Genomic DNA, 24,101 nt, shown 5'->3' with positions numbered 1-24,101 from the left:
TTTTTCCAACGGTGATAAGTTCTGTGTGGTTCTCTCATTTGTTTTTCCCCCCAACATGTTGTTCTTGAATCTTATGCTTGTTTTTTTGTGCTCTAGCTTTATTTTACTTCATGACTTTGACCCACTCCTTTAGTAGAAGTCCTTATTTGTCACATAAAAAGAATAATAGTGAAATTTCTGTGCATCTTATTTTTTAGAAAGATTGGCACTGTAAAGTATTGTGTATGTGACAAATAAAGGCTTCTTCTAAATCTGAGAAAAAAGAAGTGGGTCAAATCCAAGGTGTGAAATAAAACTAGCTCACATACTACACGCCAAACACACATTTCAGTCACTCAAGTTAAAACCTAACAAGCCAACTAGCTAAAATGCATTAGCATTAAACTAGACTTTTTTACTTACTTTACTCTTTGTTTTTACATTGTTCACAAGAACCCATGTGCTTGTATCCATAATTTTATTCTTAAATCTTGAAAATGTGTAAATATAATTTTAGAATAAAGATCATATATGAGTGTACAACCATACATATGATGTGTATATACACACACACACACAGTACATACTCGTAAGAAAAAAATAGAAAAGTTATATTTTGTAGATAAAAGGAATCATTTGTTGACTCAATTATCATACACATAATTTATTACAATATGATCACTAGCTAAAATCATAACGCATACACACATTGTTGCATTAGAATTTTAATTTTCCTTCAGTTGTGTTGCATAAACCGTTTTTTCCTCCTTCAAAAATGAAATCATGTTGTAGATTTATTTCTCCCTTTCTGTCTCTGACTCTCTCTCTCTCTCTGTCTCTCTCTCTCTCTGTCTCTCTCTCTCTCTGTCTCTCTCTCTCTCTCTCTCTCTGTCTCTCTCTCTCTCTCTCTGTCTCTCTGTCTCTCTCTCTGTCTCATATATACACACACACATACATACATACACATACATTGCTCTTACTCTATGTGAGCTCTCTCTCCTCCTCCCCTCCATACAGATAGCTGTTTGCTCCATCTGGCTGAACATATTCCTCTGTTTTGTTCCACTCAAAGACCCTGCTGGCTCCACCCCCAGCATGATCCATCCTCTTGTGGTCCTGTGAGTGGTCAGTGGCTCCATAAGCCCCACCCACTGTTCTGTACAGTTCCTCTGTTTCATTTGCTAGCTCATCTTCTCCCAGAATTCCACACTTCTCCTCACTTGTTTTCTCCGGCTCGGCCCAATCCTGCTTCTCTCCAGACGCAAAAATCCCTGTGGCACAAGTGACACATTGATGTGACATCATCACTGATATTATCAATGACATCATTACTGACATCATGATCGAGGAACATGAGAGAAATGAAAGGATGGTATGGAGGACTGAACTACAGACCATAGAAGATAACACCACCATAATGAACCAAGGAAGCAATGAGAAACACATACTGCCACTCCTCTCGTGTCTAAAGAGAGACGGAGAGAGCGAGAGACAGAAAGAGAAAGACATTTGGAGAGACAGACAGATAGATAGACAGAGGAAGAATGTATGTGTTTGTGGTATAATGAATAAAAGATGAAAATAAATGTATTTACACCACACCTGTGAGTGACAGAATGATGGATGGAGAATCAGGAGGAGAAATGATACACATAGTGCTTTATGATTAAAGTTGAAAATCAGAGCATGATGTGTTAGATTCAGCCTGCAGGAATGCACCGGAAATGTTCCTTTCCATACTGAATGGCTTTTTTTAGTGTGATATTAACTCAAGCATTTAGTTTTGCTGGAATTTACATCATTAATCAATAGCAAAGCAGTGAACTGAGAAGGTTCTTCAGTGAGTAGATCAGCTACCTTATGAGCATGAGAGAGAGTTGGCACCCTACACTGACTCCGGTAATGTGTAAATGAGAACCTACACTGGAGTTTATAAGCAAACGTGATAATCAGAGACCATATAAGGATGCTTTTGTTGTTTTTTATTTATTTATAATTATGTGTGTGTACCTTGTGTTTAGTCATCGCTCCCACTATAAGAGGACACACCATGCCTGATAAAGTTCCCACTCCATTAGAGATGCCCATCAGGATGCTGGCATAACGAGGGGCAATGTCCAAATGATTCACATTGAACCCTGAAAAGAGACAAACATTTACCCATAAACCCTATAACTTCAACACCCTTTACGCTAGACCCTAAACATTTATTCAGAGTCTGGTTATTAGGCTAATTATATGCATTTTGAGCTTCATATCCACATTCAGTTTATTAAAATCACCAGCTGTAACACTTCTGAGGATTCTCAATTTTTATGGAGATTTTACCTGAAATGGCGAAGCCACTGAAGCCCACAGCAAGGACAAGGAAAGAGATGGCTACACCTTTAGAGTGAGAAAAACCAACAACCAACAAGAACGTAGCCTCCAGTCCAAATCCTACACACACACACACACAGCATAATTACAATCATTTAAAAAACATAAGGGTCATATTTATCAAAGCGTATGTTAAAACAAGTCTTCAATTTGTGCATAAGAGCCAGAGTGCATTAAGAGAACTGAAATTCATCACACAGCTCTGTACTACAATTCAATTCTATTCAATTTATTTTTATAGCGCATTTAACAATTTACATTGTCTCAAAGCAGCTTTACAGAACTATAGAAACAAAAAAAAATCAATAAAAATAATTAAATACATAGATTTAAAGTTAATTAAATTAAAATTAATTTAAAAATGTTAATTAAAAATTTCAAATATTTATCTCTAACATCTATCCCTAATGATCAAGTCTAAGGTGACGGCAGCAAGGAAAAACTCCCTGAGATGATAAGAGGAAGAAACCTTGAGAGGAACCAGACTCAGAAGTGAACCTCATCCTCATTTGGGTGACACTCTACAGTAAATAGTGTAAATGTAAATAATGTCCTTTCTACAACAGTTTATAATAGTGCAGCCAAGAGCTCCTGAGGAACTAATGGGTCATCGTAAACTCTGAGTTCAGCACAGACCTGATTGCTGATAAACACCAGAACATACAGCTGACTGACAACACTAAATCAAGTCTTAAAATGATTGCTGATGAAGACAGCCATTAATACTACAACCATTAATAAATCCCACAGTGTCTACACTGAATTGATTATGCATGACCACACTCGTGTATAAAGAAACCCCCAAATTGCTATATATGGTAAATAACTTCCCTAATAATAACAAGCACATGGCTCATAAAACTGTGTGACCTTAAGCATGTCAAAAGCTCTAAAAGATATGATGTAGAGCTACTGTGGCACAATGAAGGGTGAAAAAAATAATACATTACATTTTTAAAATACATGTGCATTCTATTGCTGCAATTAAAATTTTGAAACTCATTCATGAAAATTAACCAATGGCATATTAAATATTTATGCTCAGAGAATATAAATCAAGTGAAATAACCCATCCTCATTCACAAGCAAAACGCATACATACATACATATATACACATATACATATATATATACATACATACATACATACATACATATATATATATATATATATACACACATACATACATACACACGTGTGTGTGTGTGTATATATATATATATATATATATATATATATATATATATATATATATATATATATATATATATATATATATATATATATATATATATACACACATACATACATACACACGTGTGTGTGTGTGTATATATATATATATATATATATATATATATATATATATATATACACATACACACGTGTGTGTGTGTATATATATATATATATATATATATATATATATATATATATATATATATATATATATATATATATATATATATATATATATATACACACACACACATACACACAGTCGTATGCAAAAGTTTAGGCACCCCTGACAATTTCCATGATTTTCATGTATAAATATTTGGGTGTTTTATCAGCAATTTCACTTTGAACTATCAAATAACTGAAGGACACTAAAGTAATATTTCAGTAGTGACATGAGGTTTATTGGATTAACGGAAAATGTGCAATATTCATCAAAATGAAATTAGACAGGCGCATAAATTTAGTTGCCATTTTGTTGATTTGAATAGCTGTAACTACTTAGCACTGATTACTTTGAACACACAATTTGTTTGGTGGCTCATTAAGCCTTGAACTTCATAGACAGGTTCATCTAATCATGAGAAAAGGTATTTAAGGCCAGTTGCAAGTTGTTGTTCTCTTTTTCTCTCCTCTGAAGAGGCCTCAAAACAACTCTCAAATGACCTGAAAACAAAGATTGTTCAACGTTATGGTTTAGGGGAAGGCTACAAAATGTTATGGCAGAGATATAAGCTGTCAGTGTCCACTGTGAGGAACATAGTGAGGAAATGGAAGACCACAGGCACAGTTCTTGTTAAGGCCAGAAGTGGCAGGCCACGTAAAATATTGGAGAGGCGAAGGATGGTGATAATGGTCAGAAACAGTCCACAGACCTCCTCCAAAGACCTACAACATCAACCTGCTGCAGATAGTGTCACTGTGCATCGCTCAACAATTCAGCGCACTTTGCACAAGGTGAAGCTGTACGGGAGAGTGATGCGAAAGAAGCCTTTTCTGCACACACGCCACAAACGGAGTCGCTCGAGGTCTGCAAACGCAGATTTGGACAAGCCAGCTTCATTTTGGAATAAGGTGCTGTGGAGTGATGACACAAAGATTGAGTTATTTGGTCATAACAAGGGGCGTTATGCATGGGAGCAAAAGAACACAGCATTCCAAAAAAAACACTTGCTACCCACACATTAGGTGGAGGTTCCATCATGCTGTGGGGCTGTGTGGCCAGTGCCGGTACTGGGAATCTGGGTAAAGTTGAGGGTTGCATGGATTCCACTCAATATCAGCAGATTTTTGAGAATAATGTTGAGGAATCAGTCACAAAGCTACAGTTACACCGGGGCTGGATATTGCAACAAGACAATGACCCAAAACACTGCTCAAAATCTACTGGGGCATTTATGCAGAGGAACAAGTACAATGTTCTGGAACGCCATCTTAGTCCCCAGACCTGAATATCACTGAACATCTGTGGGGTGATGTGAAGCGGGCTGTCCAGCTCGGCAACCATCAAACCTAACTGAACTGGAGATGTTCTGTAAGGAGGAACGGTCCAAAATACATTCGTCCAGAATCCAGACACTCATTACAGGCTATAGGAAGCGTCTAGAGTTACCAAAATTTATGCACCTTCTAATTTCGTTTTGATGCATATTGCACATTTTCTGTTAATCCAATAAACCCCATTTCACTACTGAAATATTACTTTAGTGTCCTCAAGTTATTTGATAGATCAAAATGAAATTGCTGATCCAAACACCCAAATATTTATACATGAAAATCATGGAAATTGTCAGGGGTTCCTAAACTTTTGCATACGATTGTATATAGATATATACATACACATGATTGATAAATGGTATCAAGTGTGTACTTATTACACATACACACACACCTCCACAGTTCATGAGCTTGCGTACGTTGGTGGTGCTCATGATGTGGTTAGAGCGCAAATAATCAGCCATCTGACCACCAATAGGAACTACAATTGTCATGACCAAGTGAGGAAGAGCCGAGAGGATACCAACCTACAGAACGAGACAGACCGAGAGAGAGAGAGAAAAGAATGTCAATAGGTATTTCTTTAAAAATGTTTTTTAATTAGGACACTGATGTATCTTCACTTCAATCTTCTTTAGATTGTAATGGAATTCCATAATGGCAGCACATAAAAAATGCTAAGAAATTCAAATAAAGCACATAAAACTGCCCAGAAATAAATGAGACTACATTGAACCAGATGAGACTACACAGACCTACACAGGACTACATAAAGTACATGTGTGCAAACATGTGCAAAAAGCACAGTAGAATAATCACTAAAACGGGACAATAGGCACAGTAAAGTTCAGTGTAGTGCTGACAAGCAAATAGTCCTAGTGTGTGGACAAATTATAAAAGGATATCACAATATAATAATAGAATTCTGTAAATGTAAACATAACATACACTATGACAGCAATCAGCAGATACATTCATAAAATAAGACCATATTAGTTATTGAGGTAGTAGCCAGGAAAAAAGTATAGTATTGACAAGAAACTCATTCATATGCTTTTTTATCACTTAGGTTTGAGACATTGATTTTTTTCCCCCATTAAACAATACACTGTTAAATATGTTGCATATGTAACCCAGTTGGAGTTTGCATGTTTTCCCTGTGCCTCGGGGGTTTCCTCTGGGTACTCCGGTTTCCTCCCCCGGTCCAAAGACATGCATGGTAGGTTGATTGGCATCTCTGGAAAATTGTCCGTAGTGTGTGATTGCGTGAGTTAATGAGAGTGTGTGTGTGCCCTTTGATGGGTTGGCACTCCGTCCAGGGTATATCCTGCCTTGATGCCCGATGACGCCTGAGATAGGCACAGGCTCCCCGTGACCCGAGGTAATTCGGATAAGCGGTAGAAGATGAATGAATGAATGAATGTAACCCAGTTCCCCCTAGAAGAGAACAAGATGCTGCAATTTAATTGCTCGGATAGGATGCGTGTGGAATTGAATACGCCCCAGCAAGTCCATATAAGTGCATTTTTGTCACATTACTCCAGCTCCTATTTGTCTGAAGGAAGCCACAATCTTGAGCAGTGGACATAAGTACTCAAGTCCCTTACCAGGCAAAGCAAGTGCAGCCTGCCCTGTTCCACCAACTCATGGGGTGGAGTACAGCAGGCCTGTAGGATTACCGGCCATCCTGAGCACCTTGCTGGATAGCCTTGGACATGCCAGGGGTAAATTCTAGGCAGGCAGGGGTGACTGACTCTTTTGATGGAGGCCAAGGCTAAGAGCAGTGTTGTCTTCAGGCTTCCAGGAGCCCCTCCAGGAATACACAAATGTCACAGGAAGGAAGGCACAATCTGCAGGATGGTCTTAGCTTTACATTTACAGCATGTGGCAGACGCCCTTATCCAGAGCGACGTACATAAGTGCTTAAATTTTGTTTGTATTTTTTTTAAATGCAAAAAAAGGATAAGGAAAGAAGTGCTAGTTGAAGTGTTTCCTAAATAAGTAGGTCTTCAACCGCCGCTTGAAAATAGCCAGTGACTCAGCTGTCTGGACCTCTAGGGGAAGTTCATTCCACCACCTTGGTGCCAGTACAGAGAAGAGTCTTGTAGTATACTTGCCTCTTACCCTGAGAGATGGTGGAACCAGTCGAGCAGTGCTGGTAGATCGGAGGGTGTGGGGTGCAGTGCGAGGAGTGATGAGGGCTTTGAGGTAAGAGGGAGCTGGTCCATTTTTGGCTTTGTAGGCCAGCATCAGTGTTTTGAATCTGATGCGTGCAGCTACCGGAAGCCAGTGGAGGGATTGCAGCAGCGGGGTGGTATGCGAGAACTTTGGCAGGTTGAGAACAAGCCGGGCAGCTGCATTTTGGATCATTTTCAGAGGACGGATTGCGTTCATAGGTAGACCTGCCAGCAGTGCATTGCAGTAATCCAATCTAGAACTGACAAGAGACTGAACAAGTACCTGAGCAGCCTGTGTGGACAGAAATGGCCGAATCCTTCTAATGTTGTAGAGAAGAAACAGACATGAGCGAGTCACATTAGCAACATGAGAGAAAAAGGACAGTTGATTGTCCATGGTTACCCCAAGGTTGAGAGCTGTGGCTGAAGGGGAGATCAGATCGTTGTGCAGGGATATAGCAAGATCATGACCTGGGGATGAATCACATGGGATGAACAGCAGTTCAGTTTTGCTAGGACTGAGCTTTAACTGATGAGCAGTCATCCATGATAAAATTTCTGCCAGACATGCTGAGATCCGGTCAGAAGCTGTGGCATCTGAGGGTGGGTGCCTGTCACCGTTTAAAAAAAGAGAGACCAGAGAGTGCCTACCCAAGGGGGCCCAAATACTGGTCCGTGGTTCACAGCAATGTTGGCTACATACACCCTTATAGTACTGGGGGTCAGGCCCTGAGAAAGGCGAGACTGCAGTGAACTGGGTCTTGACTCAGGCACAAGAGGGGTAAAGTCTCCACTTCAAAGCATACAGCTTCCTAGTAGATCAAGCACTAGCATTCAATAGAGTCTGCACCACCTCAGATGAGAGGCTTGACTCTAGAAACTGGTCCCCCTCAGGGGCTAGACCCAGCACTTCTACATCTCGGGAAGGGGTGTGAGATAGCCCCCCTGCGCCTGATAGAGGAGATCCTTCCTGACGGGGACCTCCCATGGAATGCTTTCTAGGAGGGAGACTAGGTCCATGAACAAACTTGAGCAGGCCAATGAGAAGAGACCAGAAAAAGATGGATTTGAACGTGACACACTCCAGTGGGGCCGGATGACAGAGGGAATACTATAGCGGACAGTTTTTTAGACTCCTTGGAGCTAAACAGATCCGTTTCTGTCCAACCAAAAATCTGCCAAATGCGTTCCACCATTTGTGGGTGGCGACACCACTCCTCGGGCCTCAGCACCTGCCATGACAGGAAGTCTGCATCCAGATTTACATGCCCTGGGATGAAAATTGCTCTCAGCAAAAGACACCTGCTCTCTAACAAGAGCAGAAGCTGCTGCGCCAACCTGAATAGAGGGTGAGAACACAGACTGCCCTGATGATTGATACAGGAAATCACTGTGGTGCTGTCTGTGTGCACTAGCACATGGTAGACCCTGAGGTGTGAGAGAAACTGTTTCTTTGTGCCCTCATCTCCAAGCAATTTATTTAAAGTAAGATGAGAAGTAATAGACCCTATGTGGGGTGGCATACATTCAAAGATTCTTGTGATGATGACACGGCCCTATTGTGGGACCCAAGGTAAGGAACTGGGCTTTTGTGAGAGTTTCTTCAACCTGATCCATGGCCACATACCCATGATTTTCAGGCCCTACAATGAGATTTAACTGAATGACAGTGCATGTCACCACCACGAGGAGCTCCTCGAATGCCACTGATGATAATAGAAGGTCAAAAGAAGAAAGCCTCCATGCAGGTGATGGCGGCAAGGAAAACAACCTGAGATGATATGAGGAAGCAACTTTGAGAGAAACCAGACTCAGATGGGAATCCATTCTTATTTGGGTGACACTGGAGAGTAAATAAGGTAAATGTAAATAATGTCCTTTCTACAACAGTTTATAATAGTGTAACCAAGAGCTCCTGAGGAACTAATGGGTAAGCACAGACTCCGAGTTCACCATGGACCCAACACTAATTCCTTCCTGTCAAAGTCTTCAAATGATTGCTGATAAAAACCAGCCCTATATAGCTGACTGACAACATTGGTTCAAGGCATGACAGTCTCCAGACGGCTCCATCCACAACAATTCCACGAGTCACTTGCTGATCAATCCCTTGCAAGCAGTGGTGGAACTAGAGTTTTATACATGGGGTGGCCAGGGGGTGACCAAGGCAACTTTAGGGGGTCCACAGACTATGACACAAATTACCCTAACAAGAAGCATGGATGAAACGCATAATTGCTCATTAGAGGTAGAATATATCTCTCAATCTATTTTATAATTTATAATATATTATGTTATAATTTTATCTTATGTATGTCAAACACACTTTCATAAATAGCATATCTGGTGCTTGATGTGGATGTGTGGGGCTCTATTACATCTCCTAGCAGCTCTGGCTCACTGTCCTGCTCAGAGTCAGAATTCTCTCTGTCAATCTTTAATACACCTATTACAATAACACAAGAACCACTAGTGTATAATCATAATTTACAATGCCATAGCTATATCAAAACTTGAACCCACATAAATCAACACCTAATTACATTTTTATGTAAAGCCTAAACTGATAAAACCATCTATAACAAGCTAAACTTAAATTCTGAACTGGACATGTGACTGACTGACTGACCGCCTGGTGGGTTCTCAAACCTGTTGGTGGTTCTGTCTGACTACTAGCATCAGGCAGGAAGCTGCTCTGGGGTACTGTGGTGATGCAGGGGCTTGGGACTGGGGGCTGGGCTGGGGTCTGTTTGCACCTGATCTGTATGTATTTGCGTCTTTAAAAATAAGTCTGATATCTCTGCCTTTTTAATTTTTTTATTGACCCTATGTATAAATATGACACATGGATATAATACATTTAAGCATCAAATACAGATGTTTTTAATTCAAACTCAACTTTAACTACAAATCCCACTATAATAATTGCACTTTAAAATCAACTGTCAGCATAAATGACTACTTTAATCATGGGTAGCCGTACTGTGCAGTAAGTAACTTAGCTACCTGTATTTCTTTTACACCTTTATGATAGCTAACAGGCTGTCTGCAATTGCAGTAACCTTTCGAGTAACCTTTCATTGAACACTGACAGCTGTAAAACTAGTTACCTCATATTAGCTAAACAGTTAAAGACTTACACACAGACACAGGCAACATGCTCTCAAGCTCCCGAATCCAAAGTGGGGAGATCAGAGTCAGGGGAGAGGGCAAGAGAAATGGAAGTCTTTTCCATATAAGAATATTACGAAGCCCGTGGCATGTATAACTTATGAACCTGAGGGAATGCTTGCGGGGAAGAAAACCCGCATCCCTGCTCCAGAGCTGGAATGGCCTCATGTGAAGCAAACCCAAAGGGATAACGTTTTCTGCTGCCACCATGAGGCCGAGCATTACCTGCATCTCAGCAACAGAGAGGTTTTGCCCTAGCTGAACTGCTAACAAGATGGAAGCCACCCAAGCATGAGACAGCCATGCCTGCATCATGGTGGAATTCCAAACTACCCCCCAAAAGGTGGTTCCCTGAGAAGAAGAAAGCACACAATTCTCTGTGTTCAATCTTAGACACCTCATATGGGCAAGCACAGCATCATAAGGGCAAGCATGCCATAGCGGGCCAGAATGAGCCAGGCATGCAGTTAATTCAGTACACATATGCCCTGGAGATGCAGCGGTGCTAGGGCAGCATGCATGCACTTTGAAAGTCTTCAGAGTTCACTTTAGAGTCTACAGGTCCAAAATTGAATGGACCCCCCCTCTTTATTGGGAAAAATAAAATTCCCAATCTGAGAGGGGAACATATTCTATGACCCTAGCCTTCAGACATCATGATGCCATCTTATCCCACCTGGCAGAGATGACAGGCCTCAAGTCCTCTCTCGCCTGAAGGGTCTGGGCCCTAGCCTTTGACAGGGGGCTCAGGCCACAACACACTCCTTTTCTCTGCCCTGCAGGGTGTGGCTAGAAGATGGTCCAAGCTGCTCACTGCAGTGAGGGTAAATTCCCTGATCGCCACCGACTGGCACTTCACCTCCTGGTGCCTGTCGACAACAGCACAGCTGCATCACCAAACAGACCCTTGGGCAAAGTCAGGGCATCCAGGAGAAAAGGCCGATCCCTGTCCTTGATCCCTTTTAAATTAATACCAGCTTTCCAGAGAGAGAGAGCCGAACAGGCATGCTCCTCTCACAAACAATGCAAAAAGAGTGCATGTCATCCTCGGTAATATAGTGGGGGCACGGATGCACACACCACTTAAAAAGCTTGCCTGCCATAATGTCTTTTTTCTCAAGCGCTTTTTAAATATTCTTTTTTTTCCCTAGTCTTGACAGACAGGACAAGCAATTGACAAATCATACACAAAGTGCTTCCTGAAGATAAAGAAGCTGGAGTAATGTGACCTAGATGCCCTTATATGGACTTTCTGGCACATATTCCCTTTGTCACATGTCCTATTTAAGCCATTAAATTGGTTGGTTAGGGTTAGTTTGCTACTGCAAAGAAGTGTTTCTACAGCTTCAGCCTTGACACAGCATCAAGTTCTTTCAAAAGGGAACAATAACCACTCAAAACATGAATTTTTCAATGAATAATGACAAATTAAAAGCAGTCAACAATCACTACAGTACTCAAGCCTTAAAGCCACCAGAACAGTCTCCTCAGGTCTTCTAGTATCTCCTGAGATTTAATCCGAACATGTGTGAGTCTAGAGTCTTCAGGTGTGTGCGTGTGTGTTCATGTGCGTTACCTTGCTTATCTCAAAGCCAAACACCTCCTTGAAATAAGCGGGCTGGCTGATGAGAAGCAGGTAGAAAGTCCAGCTGCGACAGAAATTTGCAACAATGATGGCATAAACAGGCATGGATGTGAAAAACTTCCTCCAGGGAGTGTTGAACTTCTGCAGAAAAAAGAGGAAAAATATCATTATCATCCACATTGTCACAACCTTGGGGTAACCATGGACAAACAAGCTAATTTCCCATTTGCAACATCAGAAGGATTCATTCATTTCTGTCCACACAGGCAACTCAAGTGCTTGTTCAACACTAGTTTTAAACTAGCTGTTATCAAACCACTGGTTAAAAAACACAACCTTGTCCTGTGTCAGCTGTCCAACTAAACCAATTTCAAACCTCACCTTTAGTTATAGTGTGCTTTACCTCTCTTTACTTGAATACATTTTCTTCTGGTAAGGTAGGATTCTGAAATTTGTGTACTATCTGCTTAAACTCACTCTGTTCTAGAGTAGTGTGATTTGAATTTTGTTATATTCTATATCATTGTTTATCTTAGTGTTGGTCTTTGCTTAGTTGTTCTCTCAGCTGATTAATCAGGAGTAGTTTCAGTCTCCTCTCAGTCTCCTCGCACTGCATCTCTCACCCTCAGAGCTACCAGCACTGCTTGACTGGTCCCAGGGATCCTGACATCTGAGTCACTGGATATCTTCAAACTAGCACTTTCTCCCCTGTTTGTTGTATGTGTGTATTTAAAGAAAAAAAACTATGAACAGTGTTTTAGGCTCATGGTATACAGTATTAAGTCTGTAACCTAGTGAACCAGAGTTAATATTCAATGATGGGGACTTGAAAAGCACTTTTGTACATTGCTCTGGATAAGAAAGTCTGCCAAATGCTGCAAATGTAAATGCTGGAGAGAGACTAGGTTCTGGATGTGTCCAAAAGGTTGTAGAAACTTGATTAGAAATAACCTATTTGTAATGATAAAGACAAAGTGTTTGTTTACTGTCAGTGGGTTTTGGAATGTTGCAGACTCTCCTATTGCCTCCTCGATGTATTTCCTCTCTTCTGATGTAATGGTGGGATGAGCAGCTGGACTCTCATATGACACCAGAATCCAGAACAAGTACCACATTATCCCAAAACTACCTACACACACAAAGTCTCATTTTAATTATAAAGTACATTTAATGTGTTCAAGCAATTGCCTAGCATTTTCAAGTTGCTGAGTTTACATTTGGAATATAATGTGACTTGAAAAGTTTTTACAGTAAATATATCTACAGAAAACAGTTTATTCAGTAACAGTGTAATAGGATCATAGTAACAGTGGAATTACAACAGAGGAATAGTGCAACAGAAAAAGTAGACAAGAAACAGGGTTTATAATTCACGTAACAATACAAATAAAAAAACAGAATGAATTGTAACTGTTTTTCTCACCGTAAACATAAAAGACAGAGGCCCAGCCAGAGTACTGTACTAACACTCCTGCAAGTGGCATCGCAATCACAGCTCCAGCATAAGAACCTATAAATACACACATGGACGCACACATTAACACAGGAGTTTATGTTTGTTTATGTGCAGTGTTGTATAAAGTACTAGAAAGCAATACTTGAGTAAAAGTACAAGTATCGTACTAGAAAAAGACTTTGGTAGAAGTGATAGTTACCTTTTAGAATATTACTCAAGTAAAAGTCTTAAAGTATCTGATATTTACTGTACTTAAGTATCAAAAGTCATTTTCTGATATTTAATGTACTTAAGTATTTGAAGTAAAAGTAAAAAGTAAAATTTCAGTGATTTTCGGTAGGCATAAGAGCAGGGGCAGTTCTAGGGTCTCATCTTTATGGGGTTTTAGTCCTCAGTGAGAATTTAAAACAAGAAGAGTTTTATATTATATATTATATGACTACATAGTAAGCCAAAAGTTATGGGATTATTTAATGGCAAAAGTGGACACCAAAATTTTATACATGATGTAATGATGCCAGTCTTGAATCAGATCAGTTCATGTATGTGTGCATTCTCTACAAACAGTGTGTCCAATGAATGCAGTCATTAATAAACTAATATTCACAAGACAAAGACCAAATCACTCTCTCATTCACTCACTCTTATCCGAACTACCTCGGGTCACAGGAGCCTGTGCCTATCTCTGGTGTCATCAGGCATCAAGGCAGGATACACCCTGGACAGAGTGCCAACCCATCACAGGGCACACACACACACACACACATTCTCATTCACTCACACAATCACACACTACGGACAATTTTCCAGAGATGCCATGCATGTCTTTGGACCGGGGGAGGAAACCGGAGTACCCGGAGGAAACCCCCGATGCACGGGGAGAACATTCAAACTCCACACACACACAAGGTGGAGGCGGGAATCGAACCCCCAACCCTGGAGGTGTGAGGTGAACGTGCTAACCACTAAGCCACTGTGCCCCCAAGACCAAATCAATAAATGTTATTTTTATTTAGTATTGAATGGATTGTTTGCATTAATATTTTGTTTGTGCTACAACTCTGGTAATAAGAATAGTGACATTTCACTGCTATTGGTTGCCGTCTTTGCGGCTTTAAGCCGATTAATGTTATAGATAAACGCCTCCAGCTCTGACTGCGCGTGCACGCTGCGCCTCCAGCTCTGACTGCGCGTGCACGCTGAGCGTCCCTGTGCTTCTCCGTAGAGCGTGCGGAGCGTAATGCAATCTAGGAGCAGTGATTCACCAAACCTCCCTTATTGCAGTCGCACACATTTCTTCTGATTTTATTTTGTAGTAACGAGTAACGAAGACGCTTAGTGGAAATATAGTGGAGTAAAAGTGAAAGTTAACATAAATTTAAATAGCGAAGTAAATACGTGAAATTTCTACTTAGGTACAGTAACAAAGTATTTGTACTCTGTTACTGTTTATGTGTGTAGCGTATGCATGTGTTGTGTTAGTATGAGTGTGTTTATTTTGTTTGTTTGTGAACTTAGACCTTACCACAAAATGCTGTTGTAGCCAATCTGCTTCTCTCAAGTGGTGGAGCCCATTTAGCCCAAATACCATGGCATGCTGGGTAAGACACCCCCTAAAACATAAAATCAGGGTATAATGTCATAAAGCCAGTCATTTTAGCAACTATACAAGACATGGTAATAATGGTATAATCATAGCATAAGACACTCCTAAACACACACACTCATTCATGCACATAATGAGATGTGTGTGCTACCTCCACCAGTCCCTGCAACACTCTCACTACAATCACACAACTGTAGTGAATACGAGCTGCTGACGGAATCAGCATGTTCAATGCTGACGTGGCAACAATCGCAAAACCAAATACTCTGCAACACATATACAAACACACAGCACAGATAAACAAAATGGTACATGCAGTTATAAACACATTATTACACACTACACACAATGTAACACATAGTTCAATACAATCTAACCTACAAACACAATTTATAACATGAGTGAAGTGGTAGCTCAATGGTTAAGGTGTTGAATCGGCAGGTTTTGAGGGCCCCTGAGATGTTTCAATTAGATATATGTAAGTTTCTTTGGATTATGGCATCTCAAAATGGCATAAATGTAAATATAAACACAATTTTTGCACATAATCGCACAAAAATCCACAGCATTGCACAACATGTGTATAAGGAGTGTCTGCACATGTGGTGAAAGTCACATGAAACTTCGGTGTCAAATTCACATTAGTAAACATGGTTAGAAAATTTGCATCATCAACTTCAATGTAAAAACTTCAATGTATATGGAAAGTCCTTTAAATTGGTTACTCTATGAAGGACGTACATCTATTGACGTACCTTGAAGAAGTTTTTCTACTAGATGTTGGATTGTGGCTGTGGGGTTTTGTGTTCATTCAGCTAGAGATCTGACACTGATGTTACAAGAGTACCGTTTGGAGTCCAGTTCAGAACAGGTCCTGGACTCATAGTTCCAGTGAAGAGAAACTATAAACTCTGTAAACTGTGTGCTTCAGTGTTTGTGGCAACAGTTTGGGAAGAACCACATATGGGTGTGATGTCCATATATCCACAAAACCTTAGCCATATAATATATGTACATTTCTGAGGATAGACTACATGTGTTTCTTGCAACATAATGAAATCAAATCTACCATCATCATATCTCTCCCAAAGAAGAACACTGTAAAATAGGTTTTCTTCTTTGTGACCTCTCCCAGGAGGAGAAAGGAGCAGAACATCCCAATGTACATCGGTGAGACAGAGGTAGAGAGGGTGAAAACCTTCAAATTCTTTGGAACTTACATCAGCAAGGACTTCACATGGTCTCACAATACTCAGCAGCTAATGAGAAGATCCCAGCAGTGACTGTACTTCTTAAGAATGCTGAGGAAATTTGGCATGTCAAATGCCGAGATCCTCAGCAATGTCTACAGATGTACAGTTGAAAGTGTTATCACCAGCTCACTCACAGTGTGGCATGGAAGCTGCACTGTTCAGGACAGGAAAGCACTCCAGGGTGTCATGAAAACTGCACAGTTCATCTGTCTAGTGGCCTTCCCATTACTCCAAGACATTTACAACACCAGAGTCATCAGGACGGCCCATATCATCATCAGGAACAAAACACACCCACAACTCAACCTCTTCACACCTCTGTCATCTGGGAGATGGTACAGAAGTGTGAGATCAAGGACGAAAAGTCTCACAAACAGCTTCTATTCACAAGCCTTTAAACTCTAATAATATAATTCATTAATTAACACCACTACCTCACACCCCATAACCCCCACTGACTGCTGCCACACAACACACTGAGCACTTTACTTAAATCTTAATCTGTATATATTCTTTTTGTAAGGGAAACATGTAAAGTAAGAATTTCATTGTATGGTCTAAACCAGAGGTATTCAACTAAGAGAAAATTTCTTGAAGAAAAGGTACGGAAGATCATAATGTCTCACTAGTTAGTGTGATATATATTTAAGTAGCCTAGTAGTTGTATGAACATCTGCAATCAATACCTGACTGTCAAATCAAATACATTCAGTACAATTTAAAAACTTTTGACAATATTTATTGTCACGTAACATAGAACTGAACATATGTATGATTGTAGATATGTATAACGTTCTCTCATTAAATACATAAAAGTAGGGATACATTTCAATATAAGAGAAAATAAATAAAATGTGAAAATTGTGTATGTTTGAATAAAGTGCTTAACTTTCCCTTTTATATCTCAGTGAGAGAACTGAGCTCTAGCTTGGTAGGATGTTAAACCTGGGCTTGAATGGAGTCAGGGCCGCTCTCATACACATGTGGAGGTGCTCATTAGTGACCCTGGAACCATATTTAGTTTGGATTATGTTCATTGTAGAGAAAGCTGCCTCGCAGTTGTATGTAGAGCCAAACATGGTCAGGATGTATAGGGCTACTTCCCTCATACCTGGGAAAGCTGTCTCAGGGACGCTGTCTTCAGATTTGAGTGGATGTGTTTGTTCAAAACCTTTATGTTTTGTCTCATAATGGCGTTTCACATTGTCACTTTTAATATGAGACACACTGGTTTAGTGTGAAGTGTGAACAGAAATCAGTCTCCGTCTCACTCGTCTGTTTCTCTCCCTTTCTCCGTCTCACTCGTCTGTTTCTCTCCCTTTCTCCGTCTCACTCGTCTGTTTCTCTCCCTTTCTCCGTCTCACTCGTCTGTTTCTCTCCCTTTCTCCGTCTCACTCGTCTGTTTCTCTCCCTTTCTCCGTCTCACTCGTCTGTTTCTCTCCCTTTCTCCGTCTCACTCGTCTGTTTCTCTCCCTTTCTCCGTCTCACTCGTCTGTTTCTCTCCCTTTGTTTTCTACATGTATCGCTATCTTTCTTTCATGAGTAACTTTACTCTAATTCTCTCTCATCTGTCTTGCGCTGTTGAGTCGCAGTGTTTACTTCAGGAATGCACAGACTTGATTGGCTGAGTGGTATCACGTGGGATGGCTGAACTCACATGCAATTGGTCTGTGCGTTTCCACTACCACTACCGTAAAGATTGCAAAAGATGCGCCGTTTAAAATAGAAGCGCCTCGTCAAGTTTTAAATCATAACCTTTTATTTTGGCTGTAGGTCCAGGTCCGTATTGGACAGCTTCTGGGTCTGGACCAGGACCGCGGTCCGCCTGTTAGTGACCCATGGTCTAAACCATTGTGTTTTCACTGTGCACATGACAACAAACCTCTTGAATCTTGAATTGGTCAATATGAATTCAGGTTTCAAAGCAAACTGCAAATCTGAAAGCTCTGAATAGCACCAATGGTGAGCTGTATGAAGAAAACCTAATGTTGGTTTTTGTAATGGATTGAACACTGACCTGTTGGCTGCAAATTTCTGGCAGATGAATCCCCCAGGAATCTGAGTGACGATGTATCCCCAAAAAAATGAGCCATGAATCAAACCTACAATTTCAGGATCCCACTGGAACTGAGCTTTCTATGGGAAAGAAACAATAAGGAGCATAGAGATTATTATGCATCACGGAAACATACAAATAAAGACAAAAATCATTTCATCCCGGTCAGGGTGGAAATGGACCTGGAGTCTACCCTGGGTGTGAGGCAGGAATATTGCTTGGACCATATGTCCATTACAATTGTAGCTAGTTCACTTTCTGGCATGTTTTTGGTAGGTGACTAGACAACCCGAAAGAAATGGAATGAACATCTGATAGTAAATGGGATTGGAATCGATTAGAGAGCTGTGAGGAGACAACATTTGCATTGTACCACCATGATAACCAGAGGAAGATCGGTAAACTTTAAAATGTACAAACACTTACCATACTGATGGCCTTATTCCCCCTGTAGGTAGTGTGGTCGTTCACCATGCTTACCACAGCTACTCCCAGGTTGCACCGTATGCCGAAAGAGATACAGAAACCCATCCCGCACAGGATGGCCATGATGTAGCGGCGAGGCAAACCAAAACACGTACAGTCTATAATGGGCTCCAACTTCTCCTCCACCTGCACTCCTCCAACACACAACTCAATCCCTTCATTCTCCTCCTGACGTTTCTCTAAAACTCTGAGAGTGAGTGTGTGGAAAAGAAGAACAAGGAACGATGTAAACATGTATTTTATAAGATTTCTTACTTTATACAACCTTCAAACTATAGATCAGTGCTGTCATTTCCCATTGATTAATCACAATTAAACATATCACTTTAATATAAAATTTGTTTATTTTATCTTAAACCTAGTTGTTTCTTTAGACAAGATACTTTACATGCTATTGTGGAAGTTTGACTGTGTTTTCTATGTTTAATCCGAAGGTTAAGATAAGATCAAGCATGTGACCTCCATTATGAGTGGGTCCTATTACGTTCTGAATAACCCCTACTGAATCTAGGATGGACATAGCTGTTGTTCTTAGAGGGTGGTCCACATAGTAGATTCGACACAGGTGTTTTTAAACCGGATGCCCTTCCACACGCAACCCTCCCAGTGAAGAGTAAACTCTTCAATGACTGGGTAGCTTCCAGCATGGGAATTGAACCCGGGCCATGGCACATCAATTGACAGTGAATATTTACATTTACAGCATTTGGCAGAAGCCCTTATCCAGGGCAACATACAAAAGTGCTTAAGTCTCTATCATTGGATACATTAACTCTGGTTCACTAGGTTATATACTTAAGATACCATGAGTTTAAAGCATTGTTCATATTTCATTGTTCAGAGAAGAGTCTTGTAGTATAGTAGTATACTTGCCTCTTACCCTGAGCGATGGTGGAACCAGTCGAGCAGTGCTGGTAGACCGGAGGGTGCGGAGTGCAGTGCGAGGAGTGATGAGGGCTTTGAGGTAAGATGGTCCGTTTTTAGCTTTGTAGGCCAGCATCAGTGTTTGGAATCTGATGCGTGCAGCTACCGGAAGCCAGTAGAGGGATCGCAGTAGTGGGGTGGTGTGTGAGAACATGTTGAAAACAAGCCGGGCAGCTGCATTTTGGATCATTTGCGTTTTGCGAATTGCGTTCATACGTAGACCTGCCAGCAGTGCGTTGCGGTAATCCAGTCTTGAAATGACAAGAGACTGAACAAGTACCTGAGCAGCCTGTGTGGAGAAAAATGGCCGAATTCTCCTAATGTTTTAGAGAAGGAAATGACATGAGCGAGTCACATTAGTAACATGAGAGGAAAAGGACAGTTGTCCATGGTTACCCCAAGGTTGTGAGCTGTGGCTGAAGGGGAGATCAGATCGTTATGCAGGGATATGGCAAGGTCATGACCTGGGGATGAATCACCTAGGATGAACAGCAGTTCAGTTTTGCTAGGATTGAGCTTTAACTGATGAGCAGTCATCCATGATGATATTTCTGCCAGACGTGCTGAGATCCGATCAGAAGCTGTGGCATCTGAGGGTGGGAAAGAGAAGATAAGTTGTGTATCATCAGCATAGCAGTGGTAAGAGAACCCATGTGAGGAATTAACTTCACCAAGAGAGTGAGTATACAGGGAGAAAAGAAGAGGACCAAGTACTGAGCCCTGAGGGACGCCAGTGGAGAGTCTGCATGGAGCAGATGTCACTCCCCTCTATGTTACCTGATATGAGCGTCCTTCCAGGTAGGAAGTGAACCATTCCCAAGCTGATCCGCAAACCCCAAGACTCCTGAGGGTGGACAAGAGAGTCTTGTGGTTGACCGTATCAAACGCTGCTGAAAGGTAAAGGAGGATAAGGACGGATGACAGTTTGGCTGATCTAGCAGCAAGTAGTTTCTCAGAGACATCCAAAAGGGCTGTCTCTGTGGAATGAACTGCTTTAAAGCCCGACTGGTTGGGATCTTGGAGGCTGTTCTGTGAGAGATAGACAGACAGTTGATTATAGACAATGCGAGAGAAGTGATACTGGTCTGTAGTTACTGATGTCTGATGGATCCAGAACAGGTTTCTTTAGGGAATAACCCTTGCTCTCTTGAAAGTAGTTGGTTCCTGACCAGATGTTATGTATCTATTGATGATAGTGGTAATGAAGGGCAGAAGGTCTTGTAAGATGGTCTGGAGCATAGTGGAAGGGAGTGGATCCAATGGGCAGGTTGTATGATTGCAAGACTGGATGAGATGTAAAAGCTCTTCTGCTGCTACAGTTGAGAAATTCGACAACGAACGTGTAGGAATCCAGAAAAAGTCCATAGTTGAGGAAAGAGATGAGAGGAAAGTATCTGTGGCTGAGTCAAAGGGTAGTGAGGAAAAAGACTCAGGATCAGGAAAAGAAGAAAGAGGCAGAGGATAAAGCAGCTGGTGTAGCAGTGTTCTGTGGGGATATCCAGGTATCACTTAGCAGCAGACAAAAAAAGGAGTAATGGAAAGTTAAAGCAGAGATAAAATCAGCTTTCCCTACAGCAGACTGGCAATTCCAGAGCCCACCTACCAACACTGTTTGAGACTTACACAACAGAGGAGGGTAGATGAGGTTACTGAGATTGTGACCTCTGCTCTGTGAACAAGAGCATCTGTGACAGTAGGAACTGATTACAGACATGGGTTTGAGGCAAATATCTGCAGTCAACCAAGAGTGAGATTCAAGGTGTGGTAGAATATACCAAACAGTACTAGACACTTATATTACAATGTGTTAGAGAGATACTTACAAACTTACAAACCTTCAATTTAAATGAGTAAGCCCTGCTCACAATTCATACCTTAAGGGAGACTGAAACTAATCCTGATTAATCAGCTGAGAGAACAACAAAGCAAAGTATATTTAAGTAACTAAGCAAAGTATATTTAAGTAAAATAAAATCTAATCTTAAAATAAACTGTAAACCCAATCATAAATGTAAAGTACTGATGACATGTAAAGTCCTGATTTCTGATCATACGCTATACAACTTAAATTAATTTATTCTTCAAATTTGATTTGTACAGCATTTTTACTAATGGGCGCTATCACATGCAGCTTTGCAAAAAAAAAAAAAAAAAAAAAAAAAAAAAAAAAAAAAATGTATATATATATATATATATATATATATATATATATATATATATATATATATATATATATATATATATATATATATATATATATATTTCAATCTAGAATTGTATCCTTAATGACCTAGTCCAAAGTGATAGAAGTGAGAAAAAAAAACTCCCTGAGTCAATATGAGGATGGAACCTTGAGAAGAACCGGACTCAGAAGGGAACCGCATCCTCATTTAGGTGACACTGGACAGAAAATAATAAACATGTAAATAATGTCCTTTCTACAACTCTTAACAACTATAAAATTATGAATGTGAATTACTAAATACATCCTTGATCATCCCTGTGTCTCCTTGCTGGTGTTTTGTGTCTCCTTGCTTAGTGCAGCTTTTGGCACCATTGATCATGTTATTTTACCTGATACATTTACATTTATGGCATTTGGCATATGTCCTTATCCAGAATGACTTACAAAATCACTTTTAAGTCTTTATCGATGTATCGACTAATTAACTCTGGTTTACTAGGTTACAGATTCAGGAAACCATCAACCTAAAACTTTTTTTTTTTAAATATATACATAAATCAAACAGAAAAGGGCTAGTTCAAGTATTTCAGGAAGATGAAGGTATTCACTTGTCGTTTGAAGACAACAACAACTCAGCTGTTCAGATATCTAGGGAAAGTTCATTGCAGAACTGAAAAGAGTGTTGATGTGCACCTACCTCTTACCCTGAGAGATGGTGGGACCAGTGGATCTGAGGGCACGAGGTACAGTGTGAGGAGTGATAAGAGCTAAAGGAGTGATAAGAGTTAAAGGGACAGTCCTCTCATGGCTCAGGGATTATTTATCTGATTGTTATCAGTTTGTAAATCTAAATGTTGACTTCTCTAATCATACTAAGGTTTTGGTGTCCCACAAGGTTTTAGGCCTACTACTTTGTTCAGCAAATTGAAGTAAAATAAATTGCAGCCAATTGTTGGACCAAACTGCTGATCTTCAAACTGCTGATCATGCTGCATCACAGGGTGGTAAAACACAGTTGGAGGAGAGCATCAAATAAAGTTTATTGTAAACTGTGTATATCACAATCACATTTATGTTTCTTCTGTTTTTTCATCTTGCTGAGGGGTTAATTATAAATGGAGGAAAGACATTTGTTTGTTTTTGTTATTTCTGTAGTATTTTAGTGATCTAGTAGTTAAAGATCCCACACTCCGCATTCTCAAGCCTTGATAAAAATGGGACGTGGCATCCGGAAGGGCATCAGGAATAAAATCTTTTCCAAATCAAATATGCTGAACAGATCATTTGCTTTAAAGACCTCTAATCTTAGCAGATGGAAATGAAAACACAAACACAATCATACACTCGTGCCCTATTATACTGTCTTACACCCGGTAACGTCTGTGAGCGTATATATTAAGGCATGAGAGAGGGTTTGTGTGTGTGTTAAAATGATAGTGTATGAATGAGATTTGACAGATTTATTGTCTGACAGTTCTATTAATAGTTACTATTAGCAATAAAGATGCTCGATCGTCTCAATGCAGGTGTATTGGCTGCACGAGCCACGCTATAAATAGCATACAAATCAAGTTAATCTAGTTAAAACACACACACACACACACACACACACACACACACACACACACACACACAATGTTGCGTGTATATATTTAGTAAGATATGAAATGCGAGCGGACGGAATGTGATCCCATCTCGATTGATCCACGAGTGCAGTACAGAGAGGGATAAAGAGAGAGCAGGTCTGTGTGTGTGTGTGTGTGTCTGTGTGTATGTGTGTGTGTGAAGACGTGACACCGTTCCCGGTATACACTAATCCTGGTACACGTCCTAAACAATGCACGCACTCCGTTTCAATGTAATTAAAAAGTAAAATAAAAGACATTTGGTGCAGCGCGCGAGATAACCAGCGGAGTAAAGAAGACATGTAAGAGAGAAAGTGGACGTTCTTACCGGTGGATCCTCGCCAGCACTTTGGCCGCTTCGCCTTTAAACCGGTCAGTTCTGACCTCCATCCTCGTGCCCTTCTGGTCAGACCGGCGCGTGCTGCTACTCTCACTGCTCTCAGGTTAATTCACCCACTCCTAAACGAGCACGCGCGCATCTG

At 40.5% G+C, this 24,101-nt stretch overlaps 2 protein-coding genes across 3 annotated transcripts in view; both read right to left on the bottom strand.

Moving 5' to 3' along the window:
* Positions 1 to 1,051, bottom strand: part of LOC132845450 (SH3 and multiple ankyrin repeat domains protein 2) — a 90,732-nt gene extending 89,681 nt beyond the window's left edge. Inside the window, exon 1 of the mRNA XM_060869422.1 lies at positions 960 to 1,051. The gene's annotated coding sequence lies outside the window, so the exon portion shown is untranslated. The remainder of the gene's footprint in view (positions 1 to 959) is intronic.
* Positions 907 to 24,101, bottom strand: slc17a7b (solute carrier family 17 member 7b). 2 transcript variants are annotated; one of them, XM_060869420.1, is made up of 13 exons: positions 23,948 to 24,101; positions 18,826 to 19,072; positions 18,361 to 18,479; positions 15,242 to 15,356; positions 15,010 to 15,097; positions 13,452 to 13,538; positions 13,015 to 13,157; positions 12,020 to 12,169; positions 5,490 to 5,622; positions 2,308 to 2,418; positions 1,990 to 2,117; positions 1,375 to 1,444; positions 907 to 1,250 (listed from the first exon to the last, which is right to left on the bottom strand). In XM_060869420.1, exons 1-13 carry the CDS (start codon positions 24,007 to 24,009, stop codon positions 961 to 963), a joined length of 1,743 nt encoding a protein of 580 aa, XP_060725403.1. In that variant the 5' UTR covers positions 24,010 to 24,101; the 3' UTR covers positions 907 to 960. The 2 variants fall into 2 exon arrangements, with proteins under 2 accessions (XP_060725403.1, XP_060725404.1); XM_060869421.1 differs by lacking the exon at positions 1,375 to 1,444 and having other exon boundaries at positions 1,018 to 1,250.

The sequence above is a fragment of the Tachysurus vachellii genome, chromosome 5, assembly GCF_030014155.1.
Source record: "Tachysurus vachellii isolate PV-2020 chromosome 5, HZAU_Pvac_v1, whole genome shotgun sequence".
NCBI classification, from domain to species: Eukaryota; Metazoa; Chordata; class Actinopteri; order Siluriformes; family Bagridae; genus Tachysurus; species Tachysurus vachellii.
This window is presented reverse-complemented; position numbering and strand designations above follow the sequence as displayed.

Coding starts and splice junctions, on each gene's coding strand:
- slc17a7b (XM_060869420.1), bottom strand. CDS start 24,009: ATGGAGGTCAGAACTGACCGGTTTAAAGGCGAAGCGGCCAAAGTGCTG. Junction 13,158..13,451: donor CTCTGTCTTTTATGTTTACG/GTGAGAAAAACA, acceptor TTGTGTGTGTAG/GTAGTTTTGGGATAATGTGG. Junction 5,623..12,019: donor TTGGCTTTGAGATAAGCAAG/GTAACGCACATG, acceptor CTCGTTCTGTAG/GTTGGTATCCTCTCGGCTCT.